General features: G+C 38.4%; 1 protein-coding gene across 1 annotated transcript in view; it reads left to right on the plus strand.

Moving 5' to 3' along the window:
- DNAI3 (dynein axonemal intermediate chain 3) overlaps positions 1-13922 on the plus strand; it is a 41305-nt gene that overhangs the window by 17304 nt on the left and 10079 nt on the right. The window contains exons 7-17 of the mRNA XM_087930114.1: positions 276-475; positions 1192-1308; positions 1914-2104; positions 3095-3219; positions 3350-3439; positions 6047-6130; positions 6809-6937; positions 8191-8264; positions 8662-8809; positions 10949-11036; positions 11732-11868. Coding sequence (XP_087786240.1) covers positions 276-475; positions 1192-1308; positions 1914-2104; positions 3095-3219; positions 3350-3439; positions 6047-6130; positions 6809-6937; positions 8191-8264; positions 8662-8809; positions 10949-11036; positions 11732-11868 — 1383 coding nt within the window. The remainder of the gene's footprint in view (positions 1-275; positions 476-1191; positions 1309-1913; positions 2105-3094; positions 3220-3349; positions 3440-6046; positions 6131-6808; positions 6938-8190; positions 8265-8661; positions 8810-10948; positions 11037-11731; positions 11869-13922) is intronic.

Here is a 13922-nt window from a genome sequence, read left to right on the forward strand (position 1 = left end):
GTCCGTGGGAGATAAGAAAAAAAATAATTGCAATTCTTTTTAAAATTCCCATCACATAACGCTATCTATCTGATCATATGGACCTACTGTAAAAAGTGACCCCCTTATGTCTTTTGAGCTGTCCTATTAATGCATCATTTTAAATATAATACCAGATCATAAAGGAAGCACAAAAAAGCCAAGCCATATAATGTAACCATCAGATCCTGACACCTAGGACTGACACTGCCCCAAAGCAATCCTTTCACTAAGAAATATTTTTATTGGATTTTCAGATTAAATATATGATTTCTCGGCCACACAAAGAATTTGGGATTCGGGTTAAATTCCAAAACAGAAATGCCACACTTGACAAACATGCCTATGTGGATTGCATGCCCTATCAAGATAAGAACTTCACCATTCGGCAGCTGGAGAAACATATTGGTGTTCAGGTAGTCCCAGAAGAAGAAAATACCGGAACTCAGACAAAATGGTATAAAATTCTTCATTTTTGTTTTTAAAAAAGTGTCCTTTTTGTGGGAGGAGGGGATTTTTGGGGGGGGAAGAGAATAACTACTTTTTTTCACCTAGAAAGAATGTGTATGAGAGATTTCAGTTATACTAATTTCATCTATATTCTGCCTTTTGTTTATGATAGAATTCAGAACAACGTAATGGAGTTCAGGTTGGCTGCCCATTCAGTGATTACTGATCACACACAGATTTACCTAAATTAAGTAAGGTTGCTATATTATGTGAGTTCAGGGTCTGGCTCATGCCCAAGGAAATAGATAATGAGTCTTCATCTGGGGATTATGGAAATTGAAATCTAACCAATCAGAGGAGCATCAGTCCAATAGATTTTGTTGGATGAGTTATATGGCTCCTATATGCATTTATCCCTAAAACGAAAACCATGCTTTATAAACCACATAATATCTTAAACAAAAAGCAAACAAATGAACCCACAATTGATTATGCTACAAAAAGGTGGCGCCCATATTTCTCCCTCTTTTTTGGTTAGATTGACCTATGTTTCCTCAACCCTACAGCATCAACTAATACCGTGGAGTGATTTCCAAAATTCTGCAGAATTAGTAGATACTATAGAACAAACATCGTTTAAATTATGATATCTAGCCTTTAATGTTGGGAAGTCCTTTTTCTCCCATTCCCCATGTTTTAAACAGTGGAATTCATGTGCTTTAGGACCTATCCCAAAAATGCAACGACACAATATTACCCGAGAGAATTTACAGAATATGAAAAGGAGGTATACTTGTCATCGGACGAGTTGAAAAACTTTATCGTGTCTGTGGCTTTACGGTTAGTATTGTGTTTCACTAATATAATGTGCTGAGATGCAGGCAATAATATACAAACAGCCCCCCTACCCCCCTACCCCAAAAAACCTATCCACATTCTACACTGCTTTAGTGACATGCAACTTTTCAGAATTCATTCCTTGAATTTGAGCAGTGTCATTTTCGCGTGATTTGCAGTTATTAAATTGATGAGACATCCCTTTTTAAAAAAAGGATCTCTACATAGCTCTGCCAATAAGCTGGCTGGGGAGAACCCTACTTCTGGTTTATGGTTTATGGTAAGCATTGATTGATTCAGACCCATTACTGATGACCATTTATTAGTGGAGTAATTAAAAGAGAAACACCAGGTTGTCTGCTCAGATGGGGACCTGGACCAGCTGCAGGCAATAACAGCCCAAAATAGTGAGGGCATTTGCAGGGTACCCACATGCTTGGCAGGGTGGCCTTACCCTGCAAATTTTCCTCAGAACCCATTGATGCCTAATGTAGATAATCCCTCAAGTATTTTAATTTCTCATTCTTTCTCTCCCTCCCTCCCTCCCTCCCTCCCTCTCTCTCTCTCTCTCTCTCTCTCTCTCATTCTTTCATTTTCCCCTGCCACAGAGTTGAAATAGCTCTACAACAAAATGAAATCATGAATGTTTTTTTCGATGACTGGAAAGCTCTTGCAGAAGAGGAAAGTGGTTTTGCAGGTAAATCTGATGTTACCATGAAGGAATATCAGTCCTTTACAGATCTGCATTATCTCAAGGACAGAACTGTTAGCTGCGTCTGCTGGCACCCGACCATTTATGGTAAGGTTTACAAAACAAAGGTTCATATTTACAACAATTGTGATGGGTATCTGGAAATCTTTAAAAGGTAGCGGCTCTTGTATTTTATCTATTCTGTTATCTGAAAAAGCAGTCAGGAAGCACAGCAAGAAAAGCATTTGAAATATTTTCATAGATAATTGATAATACTGTGGAATTGGAATCACCGTCCCAACTAGGGAGGAGTGTTGGCTGATTATGTACACCTCTTCTAAAACATTTGATGAATACTGAGAGAAGTTGTGTAAAATCTGGAGAAAGCCTTTTCTAAAAGAGTGGAAACCTTTAAATTTGGGAGGATCAGCAACTATAGTATTATAGCAATAAATATTTTTGTTGTTTAAAAAAAATCAAAAAAAGAGAGAAAAGAGGTAAATGCAATAAACTTCTCCAAAATTAGTGTCTATGATCGAAAATCTTAGCACTGGGTCAAGTGGTTCACCAAGGACATCATATCCCCAAGCCTTTCAACTTTGACTATTGAACAATTGCAAAACAAAAAAGGGGGCGGGGTAAGGAAATGCAATCTTCACCAACATAAAGATTTTTCTATTCTATCCACCTACCTATCCACCTACCTACGTGTGTGTGTGTGTGTGTGTATGTCTTTCCCTGAAAAGAAGACCTAGCCCGAAAATAAGTCCTAGTCTGATTTTTTTGGGGGGTGGGCCTAATGTAAGCCCTGCCCCCCAAATAAGCCCTAGTGAAGAGGGTGGGCATGGCCAGCACAGGAGGCAGCCCTTCCCTTCCCCAGTTACCTCATGGCTGCTTGGCTCCTTAATCATGGCCCGCAGATTAGTGGGCCGCGATGAAGGGGCTGAACAGCCATGAGGACCATGCTTGCAGCCTCCTGCACCTCAAAAAAATTAAGACACCCCTGAAAAGAAACCCTAGCGGTTTTTTTGAGGGATCAAAAGAAAATAAGACCGGGTCTTATTTTGGGGAAACACAATATATATTGTCTCCATTCAGGAATAATTGTTGTAGCAGTGACGGAGCGCCTCTCTTATGAGGAACGAGTAGCTCAGTCTGGGAAATTGCTCTTATGGAAAGCCCCAATTCTGTTCTGGAGTTTTGCTGACCCCATTCATCCTCAGGTATTCTCTGTTTTTAACAACTTGACTATTTCTGAACATTGTTTAACCAACAAAGATGCAATCCCCTTACTTTGTGAAAATTGTGTTCAAAATTGATAGAGCTCTCCCTCTCTCCCAATGTTACTTCTAGCTGATGCTGGAGTGCCCTGAAGATGTTTATTGCTTTGAGTTTTCTCCAAATGATCCCAACATCATTGTTGGAGGCTGTCTCAATGGACAGGTTAGCAATTGGATTTACACACTTCTCTGTCTCTTTCTCTCTCTCTTTCTCTCTCTCTCTCTCAGTCCCTCCCACCCTCTCTCATCTTTAAAGTGAGCATTGAACTATATGTTTTTATGCATTGTGTATCTTTTCTGCATTGTGTAATAAGTTATGGTCTCTCCCCCATTTTTTCCTAATAATGTTTAATGGCACATAAAAAAGATTGAGAGAATCTGGGTTGCAGATGACCAATCCTGCTCTCAATTTTCCAAAACACATGGTCCAGATAATAGATAAGAGACCTGTGAATGTCACTACTATATTTCCACATCTGGAGTTCAATCTGCTACTTTTCAACTTTTATAACTTCTACCTTTCTATTATATATTTGCATACTTACCTATGATGGGTTGGTCTATGGCGGTGGGAGATTTGAAGAGCCGTCATTGGCCACGAGCCGTGAGCAGCCGGCTATAAAAAAGGCTGCCACGATTTCTCCGCGTTCAGATCCTAGAAGAAAATAAAAAGAGAAAAAAACTCAACTGGGTCTCGAGTATCTTTTCCCACAACACAACACAACACTGGTGACGAAGGTGGGATACTGAGACAAAGGAGCCCAGTTGAACACGTGGCAATGAGGACCGAATGAGATGAAATGGCAGGGAACAACTCACCACCCACACCATTCAACGCAACTGAGGACTGGGAATCCTACATCGACTGATTCCTCATGTTCCTAGAAGGGAGCGACCTCCAAGGAGTATCCGAAAATAGAAAGAGAACCATTTTCCTCACCCATTGTGGTCCCGCAGTATTCAAAATGGCAAAGGCATTAGCGACACCCACCGATGTAAAGAAGATGGCGTGGACAGACCTAGAGAAATTACTGCGAGCCCACTATGCACCAACCGTTTCATGCCTCATAAAAAGACACAAATTTTATCGGTGCGATAAAAGGAAGATGAGAGCATCGGAGATTTTGTTGCAGAACTAAGAGACATTGGTGAAGCATGCGAATTTCTAAACATGGATGAAGCCATGAGGGACCGCCTGGTCCTCGGATTAAAGGACCATACACTACAGGGTCGACTACTAACAAGACCTAAGATAACACTGAAGGAGGCAATAGAAGAAGCCACCGCAGCGGAAGCCACACAGAAAATCAGCAGCCACCATGCGACAAATGAATAAATTACCAAAGGAAACCCAAAAAGACACTAGTCAAACACACAATAAGACACCAGAGGAAACAAAAAAACCCACCACCACAACTCACCATGAGGACATTGAATCCCTATCAGAAGACGAAGAGGAAGAAGAAGAGGTAAATCAACTCCACTCGGAAAAAGGTAGACGGGAGCGAAATGAAAGAAGGTCAGAATTCCGTTGTGCCAGGTGTGGAAGAAACCATCCACGTTCTGAATGCCGTTTCTTCGATGCTATTTGTAGATATTGTGAACGGTGGGGACACATAGCTAGGGCATGCCGAACAAGAAATAGCTATGGCCCGAGACAAAGATGGAACACCCAAATAGCAGGGCCCTGGTCATACAGGGTAGACACAGAGGACAGGAGGAGCTGGAGGAGACACATAGACCAAATCAGATCGAGGACCACACTGAGAAACACTAACAATCAGGAAGAAGAAGGGGGAGACCCTCCGCCAACCTCTAACAAAAACAACCCAACCAGAGAGGGGGGAGAACCTCTGCAAATAAAAGAATTGCCCCAAACATTAAGCAAAAATAACCAAACCAGAGGGGGGGACCCCTCAAACACAAACAAAAGGGGAGGGGGAAGACCCTCCACAAGTAATAGAATTGACAAAACAAACCCTAACAGCAACACAACAACCAATACTAACATTAGCCCCAATTAGAAATTGCAAACACGTACCTGAAACCATAGAAGAAGAAAACAACTTGGGGACACTGGAGCAGGCTTCGAAGAACCATCAGGAAGCCTCTCCTGGCAGGAGCGGCCGAGCTGACTCATCCAGCCAGAAAAGGCCTGGCAGGAGCAACATGCCGACTCTACCTTCCAGGAGGCCCCACGGAAAAGGACGGGAAAAACAGCAATCCCGTCCGAAAAGGTCAGAGGCGAACTCACGACTGAGTTACGCAGGTCCAGTTGGAACCATAAGAGCCACGCCTACCTACGTGACTACATAGTATAGGCGGGGCCCGTATTGGTTAGACTGGACCACATGGGGAGGGGTGTTATATATTTGCATACTACCTATGATGGGTTGGTCCGTGGCGGTGGGAGATTTGAACAGCCGTCATTGGCCACGAACCACGAGCAGCCGGCTATAAAAAAGGCTGCCGTGGTTTCTCCGTGTTCAGATCCTAGAAGAAAATAAAAAGAGAAAAAAGTCAACTGGGTCTCGAGTATCTTTTCCCACAACGCAACACTTTCTGATATTGAAACAAAAAAAACCTCCTTCCTTTCTATGCATTCACATATAATCCTAGCATTGTACACAGGAAAAGCTCTCTCTTAATCTCACTAGAATTTGGGAAATTTAATAGTTTCATCATGGGGGGAATATTATGCAGAAGAAATGTGTTTCGAACACCTCTCCTGTACTAGATTGTCAAATCTGTTGTTCTGCTCCAATGCCAGGTTGTGTTGTGGGATATTTCAGAATATGAAGAAAGGTTAAAAAGTGCCAAATCAGGCACTACTACTGGCACAACAGTTAATGTGGTGAGTATTCCATACTTATGCTTCTTCCCTGCTGTCAATTACTCCTTACTTACTCCTAGATAAATAAATACCTGTATGTGAGTAAGTTTGCAAGCGTCTAAGTTTCCTACACCTCCTCCAATACGGCTAAATAGATATTAGAAGTTTTCACTTGGACTTTCAAACAAACATTAAGTTTCACGTTCAGCCCAAAATTGGCTCAAAGCTTTGTTTTGAGCGTAGCTCAGGACAGAAAATCAAGGGTCAGGTCTATGGTACTATTGTTTAAACAAATCTCAGTGTGACACGACAGAAAAGTGTGGTTTATTTAAAACTGAATGTTTCAAACCTTATGTCTCCTGGACAGGAGAGGAAAGAGAGAAGGGATATTTGAGGCTTGAGTATCTGTGCCCATGTTACAAGAAATAATGACTTTGTTATATTTGAGTGGCTCAGCCCTCCCCCTTCACCCCAGCCAATATATTTTCCTTATTTCTTCCCACTGATGATGGCATATGCATGATCCATTTCTGTGAATATTCAAAGATCCTTCTACTTTAAATAAAGGATTTATTTATTTGCTTGTTTGTTTATTAAACTTACATGCCGTCTATCTTGCTTATAAGCTTAATTTTTGATTTTTAAAAGAATGATAGCTGGTTTCTTCTTAAGTGTTAACAGGTCATGTTCAATTTTTAGCCCAGTTTCATACTGGAACAACAAATGGGGAAGGAGCCACACTTGGCGAGGTACTGTGCAGTCTCATCTATAGAATATGGCCATAAATCTATAATAACGGATATACACTGGCTGCCAGATTTTTTTGAGGTAAGATTCAAATATGACTCTTTCCTCGTGAGCCATTAAGGAGAGGGAGGGGGAAATCCAGTCACCACCAGACTTGTTCAGTCTTCTTACTTCAAGAGGTGGCTATTGCGAAAGCAAAATGAGCGAAGATCCAGCTACATGTCGTTTTGAGGCAGTATTGGATGTAAATGTAGTCTATATGCATATGTTTCGTAGAATATTTAATGGGATTTGCAAATCATGGGTTATGACCCCCTATCATGAGCAACTTGGAGGGATGTCATATAAAAAAGTGCAAACCCTATTGGACTTGTGCAGGAAATGGGCTATCAAAATGTGGTCTTGATTTGTTTGGTTAAGCCTAAACTAGTTTTGAGAAAAGCTTAAAAGAATGGTACATACCACGGATCGTGGCAGTGTTTGCCTATTTTTCTTTAGTTTTATGGGGTGCGATTTTCACAACCTACTTATCACTATGGGAGTCCCAGAGAATTCTTAGATTGCTGTACTAGAAGAGGTCAGAGGAACCTAACATTAGTTCCACAAACAGTGATGGAAACTCCCTTTGTATCTTCAAAATCATCACTAGCTCAACCCTCCTCCAAACAACTTCCATAGGTTTGAGATAACCAGACAATATAGTATTCTCTCTGCTTCTTTAGATTCTTGAAACAAAAGTTGGGCTATAAACCTAACAAATAAATACTTAAAGTACAGTCTCTGTGTCTCGATTTGCAATAAATAACAACCCCAGCATTATTTATTCTTGTGGAATCTAAGGGCTGATTCACAAGAACATTTCTTTCATATGGTGTGGAAGAAATTTTGTGGAAGAAAAATTACATATGCATAATTTCAGAAAAATATTGTAAAGCATTTGGAGGGTTTTCATTCGTGCTCAACTACAGTGCTCATTATTATATGCAGTATGTTTACTTTTTATTTTCTAAACTGGAAATTGATGTTACTTTTATTGTACTTTCTACTAAAGTAAGTGTATCAGTGAACCAAGAACAACTAGCTATTTAACAAATTATTAAGCCTGTTACAAAACTGGTGTTTCTAAATATGGTCAATGAACATGAACGTTTCTAGAATATCTGTGTAAGGAATGTAACACTGGCTAAAAAAAAACCCCAAAACAATTTCCACATTTGGCCACTGCCTCCTCCAACTTCTGAGTTTGCCCATCCTGGAACATCTATTTGTTTGTAGTATTTTTAAATTATTATTGTTATTTTCCTGTTTCTAATATGAAATGGTATCTTTCTTAGGTCAACAGGATGGGTACTGTTTTTGAAAATAGAGCTGGAATTTGTGTGCAGCTGATGACCTGTTCACCAGACTGGTAATATTTTATTCAAAAATTTATTATATCAAGATGCAGTTATATGTTTTCCCTCCTCCTGTTAGTTCTTATGTGCCCAAATTAGCAAAAAATATTCTAGATTCTTATATGACCTTTTCCGGTGATTCATTCAGGGAGGCATGATTTAAATATAACTTTAAACCAGGATTGTAACTTATCGAATCATGATGTCAAAATTGGGAGGCAGAATATAAATAATCTCTGTTATTTCTTTGATTTCAGAACCCTTTTCCTTTTTTTTTTCATATTTTCCCTGGTCCATTATCACTTTTTTTGTTAAGCAGATACCAATTCCAATTAAAATACTCAGACTTAGTTCTGATACAAAAGTCAACCTTTCACTCTTTCGGTTTTATTGTTATTCCCATCTATCTAGCACAATATATGTTTGGGATCTCCGAACTTACAGGCCTGCCTTACAACCTTCACTTGAGAAGAAAAAGGAAGAGGGTATTATTAATGTTCCACCTGATGTGCCCACCACCTTCAAACACCTTGACCTTGCCTGGAAACCTATCATAAAGGTACAGCACAAACATGCAGAGAACTTTAAAGAATGACTAAGATGGAGGGAAGATGCATCATTTCAACCCAATTTTTAGTCTTCTCATCTCCTCTCCCAAAAGATGAAATTTGATTCAGATAAGAGTATCTTGAAACATTGCTACAAATGGAAGATCATGTGTGATCTCCATATGCCAGAATCTGAGAAGCTGGATCTTATTTCCCCAAAGGCATCGAGAAAGAGAAGGCAATGCAAGTTTTGTCTTTAAAAAAAATGGAAATTGCCAGATAGTATGGATCATTTTTATAAAGCAATTAAGGGGAGAACAGGTTGTCCAGATAATTGTTTTTTGACAATTTTAATTAGAACCAAATTGAAAAAAACTTAATGGAAAAAATTCAACTACTCCCAAATTGGAATGATCTCCATGCATATCACCAGACATTCAACTTAGTAGAGATATGAAAACAATTTAATTTAATTGTCAATTTAAAATATGCAGAAAGATACATTTTCTATCTACTTCACGTGGCACTAGACTAGATTATTCTTCAATATCTCAATTGATGGGTATTTTGTTTGAAAAATGCAGCCTTTTTTTCATTTTAAATTGTGATTGTCCAATAGGAAAAGGGGGGGGATTCCTATTATTGGAAGTGGTGTTTTAGCCCTCCTTTTTGGGAAAATTTCTTGACAATTCCACATTGCAGCCTCAAACTACTTCTGCCCCGTGTTTGTGCTAGATGAATTCTAAGCCAGTTTACGAAAAATAATTGTCCTGCTTGGGGTACTGTGGTGGTGCTATTCTCAGGCACAAAGAATCAAGACCATAGAATAAGCACTAATTAAACTGATTTATTGCTCATGCCTATGCATAAGAATCTGGTCAACAAATCATCAGCACTAGATTAGTGCTAGGGTTAACAGAATTCACAAGGGGTTGAATTATTTATAGGAATATAATGACTCCAGGCTGGTTCCTCTCTTGACACCGCCCTTAGGCTCAGCCTATCCTATTACAGATATACAAGTATTCAGTCTGGACAACCAACCCCTGTAGTCCTCATTGGACAGTTCCTCTGATGCTGTTCCTCCTACCTTCCATGCCAAGAAGGCAACTAGAAAGCTAAATGATGTTTATAAAATTAAAGTACCAACATGCCAACGGGTATACACCCAGAAATCAGCTTTAAAATAAACGTTTTTTCTTGTATTTCCCCAAATTTGATCCCTAATCTCTACTACACTAGAATGAATTTCATTCTAGTATAGCAGTTCTAACCTTTATCTAATATAAAGGGAGCTATGAATTCAAAAAATACATTTGGGGTTGGGTTTCTTTCATCCCTATTATTCTTTCTTTGGGTTATCCTGTCCACTTCTTTTTTAAAGCAATTAGTTCACTGATGATGAAAAAACCAGCCCACCAGAATAAAGTTAATCATTAAAAAATCTTGTACCATGTTTAATGAGCTCCTTAAATAATGTTTGAAGAAGATTAGATAATATGTTTTGTGTGTTGGTATTGCAAGAGAGTTCTGTAACTCATATGGCTTGGTCATGCCCATTCATGATTCTTTTTCAGTGTCAAGTTATTACTTATGTTAAAGCTTTATTTGTTTTGTTGAATGTAAGTTCATGCCTTTCTTTCAAAGCCAATAATATTTTTATGTGAGTTATATAATACATATATATTTGTGACCTTTAACTAATGTGAAATATCTTTTTTTTAAATTAACAGTACTATAATATCTTTAAATGCAATGCACCAAAAATAGTTTTATCTTAACAGGAAATAGCCAAACTTTATTTAAAAAAATAATTAAACTGATACCGATCTTAGAAGATTTAATAGCATTAAATTCTTCTGAGTTTGTCATTTCATATTGTTTTAAAATGTATTGTTAAAAATGGAAACAAATCAAACAGTCAGATGCTAATTACAAAATCAATTAATTGTGTGTCTATGATTATTATGCATTAGGAACCATAAATTATCTTATATAATATTGGTTGGTTTATATTCTATATTTGCTACCCAAAGAGGACCGTGCTAGCATAAATAGGTTTCTGGCATTGTTTGTTCAACTAACACATCTCCCCACCCCCCACCCCATTATACATCTTGTTAAATACCTTTTCTAAAATCCTAAACCAGATCAATCTGCCCAAGGCAGATACAAGTGCTGAATATAGTCCAATAAGATTTAGCTTCAGAGAAGAGCACTATCACACCAAAATTCAAGGTAAGCAATTTTTATGTTTTGGGGAAATTAGCAGTAGATTAGGAGCAGATTAAGAGACTGCATAGTCCTGAGTTGGATCAGGAGTGGGAAATTGATTCAGAATAGCCATACCCTAGCATCCTTCAGGGTATATTTAGTAATTAAATGCTTATAGCTTGAGTTTGGCAAGATTCTGTCCACTAGGTCTAAGCAAATGAAGGACTGAACTCGATTGACTCGTGATTATGATTATTGATTATTTCATTCAGCTTATATCTAGTAGATAATATTAAGTATAGTTTATATTCCTAGAGTTTATATCTAATGGTCAATTATGGTACCACACCCAGAATCATTAATTGTATGCTGCCCAGAATCACATATTCCAGAGATAGGTAGCTGTAAAAATTTGATAAATAAATACAGTACATAATGCAAAACTATTTTATAACTTTTCTAAACTGAAAATCGTGAAGTTTCCTCATTTCTGATCTCTTTCAGGCAAAACCTGTCAGCTTCCCTGAAACATTCAGTTAATAAGCCTTCAGTTCATGCAGAGCTATTTATGTAGTTGATAAGAAAGTTAATCAGTTTCCCATTTGCCTGTCATTTTTAAAACATCTCTCGTCCTCCAGTCATCTAACCTGTTTTGATGAATGAGACAAATAATTGATTATGTAAGTTTTACTCACAATCTTACTCCAATTTTTTCGTAGACAAAACAGCCATCCCAAACAAACAAAGCAAAGAGGAACCCATAGAAAAAATTCCATATGCAGAGATCCAGGGCACAACAATGAAACCTCTTAAGCTACTGGAAAATATAAATACCAGCTTTTTTGTTGGAACTGAGGTAAGTTTTTTGGGGGGGTGCAAATTGATTGCTTAACTTCAGAAAGATGGGAGAACTGGAGAATACTGCACAGAATAGTTGTAAACTGATCAATGAATTCCTATTACAAAGCAGAATCATTAGAAAAATTAGTTATTGTGAATCTATTTACAAAGGGCCATATATGGGTATAATTACCATTGCTAGAATTCAGCACTGGGCTAGATTCTATTTGGCTGGGGTTTTTTCTTCTTATATAAAGAGGGGTTGTGTTCAATAGCACAGCTCAAAAAAGTTAGCCTGAATAAAAATAATTGCTGCCAGTGTAATACTATTGGAAAAATCTAAGGCAGATGATGTTGTTACTGAGCTTATAAAAGAACTCCTGTCTAAGACATACATTTATTGAGAAAGCATCAACAAATACACAAATTAGCAATTAGACAAAATGATGGTTCATTCGGACTTTTCTGGTTAGGCCTGTACAATTGGTTTTTATGAGTAGTCACTACATCATCATCATCATCATCATCATCATTATTGTTGTTGTTGTTGTTATTATTACCTTTATTGTCAGGGTACAACATGTGTACAATTTTATTTTATTATTATTTTCTGTTCAGAAGTCTGACAGCCCACTAAGGATCAGCTTGTTACACTGAATCTTATTCACATATTTCACATGAAAAACCCTGGGGCAGTATTGTTTTAGATCAATCAGATCTGATTCTTATAGTCATTCCACATGGAACCTTTGCAATGTTTAAGATCAATTCTGCATCTCCCCATTCTCATTATTTTGGGTGGGTCTGAGAGTTGGGTTGATCTACTGAAGATGTTGTCACTGTGTCTAAAATTGCAGCAATGTTTTTTTAAGCTCTCAAGTGCCGTTGTGCGGTCTGTTCACCCTCTCATCTGAAATGCCCAGAATTACTTCTAGCCACCTAGAGTTGCTTCTAGATAAGATGGGCAGTACATAAATGTAATAAATAAGTAAAATTTTAAAAAATACAAGCCTTTTTATGTGCATGATATATGGCACTTGGTCATAACTAAACTGATGATGTGGGAGCTTCCACAGCCCCATACAAAATACATGGCCACACTGATGAGCAGGGTATGTTCAGGGTGGGATATGACAGGGTTAACTACCGCTTCAGGATTTACGAGCTTCCCTGCAGGCTGCGAGCCACACACCTGTAAATCGTCATCAGCAGCTGCCTGCAGAGAAGCAGCCTTTGAAACAGCCCTCTTTTCTTGCTTTTCTAACTGCAGCTGTGCCTCGTTCGGCAGCTGAAGTTGAAAAATCAGAAAATAAAGATCAGGTAAGAGCCCAAGTGGGTAGGTGGGCAAAAACATCAGCAGACATAGAACCGGTTCTATGTCTGCTGCTCTTCAGAGCTACCGGTTCTACAGAGGTGGACAGAACCGGTAGAAACCCACCCCTGGCTATGTTTGAAGATGGCAATTCACGTGGATCACCTCATAAGCTGTTGACAGCAAGAGTGTTCTTCTGAGCACCCCATCACTCAGCTCATATTTACTCTGCTCCCTGCTCCCATTTTTGATTACCACCATTCCAGTAATCAACAACTGAAGGAAAACAGCTGAATTTTATAAGGCAATTTCTGACACTTCTTGGGAGTGGGCAGGGAATTCCCCACTTTGATCTGTCAAGACAGATGTCTTTGTAACAGCTATGGTTTCACTCTCTCTTTCTGAAATACCTTTGCTGCTTTTTGAAACCTGGCCTCTCTGGCATATTCTCATAGGAAACCTAATTTTAATTTACTTTAGTTAGCCTAGTGTAATTAGTCTACTATTAATTTAGTAAACTAGATTAGATAGTTGGAATTCCCATCAGTAGGACTTCTGCATGAAAACAGAGACTAGCCATGCTAATTGTATTTATTGTGTGTAATTATAAGAAATATCGTGCAAACATTTCGTGAGTATTCAAGTTTAAAAGCCTCTATTCTGAGCATCAAATATGTTCATATTCTGTAAAATGATATAATTTTTGCTGTATGTGGAATCTACATTTTCATTATCACAATGCAAAGAATTAGTAAAGA

Source organism: Pseudonaja textilis, chromosome 3 (genome assembly GCF_049901715.1).
Source record: "Pseudonaja textilis isolate UNSWEBS1 chromosome 3, rPseTex1.2, whole genome shotgun sequence".
Taxonomy (NCBI): domain Eukaryota; kingdom Metazoa; phylum Chordata; class Lepidosauria; order Squamata; family Elapidae; genus Pseudonaja; species Pseudonaja textilis.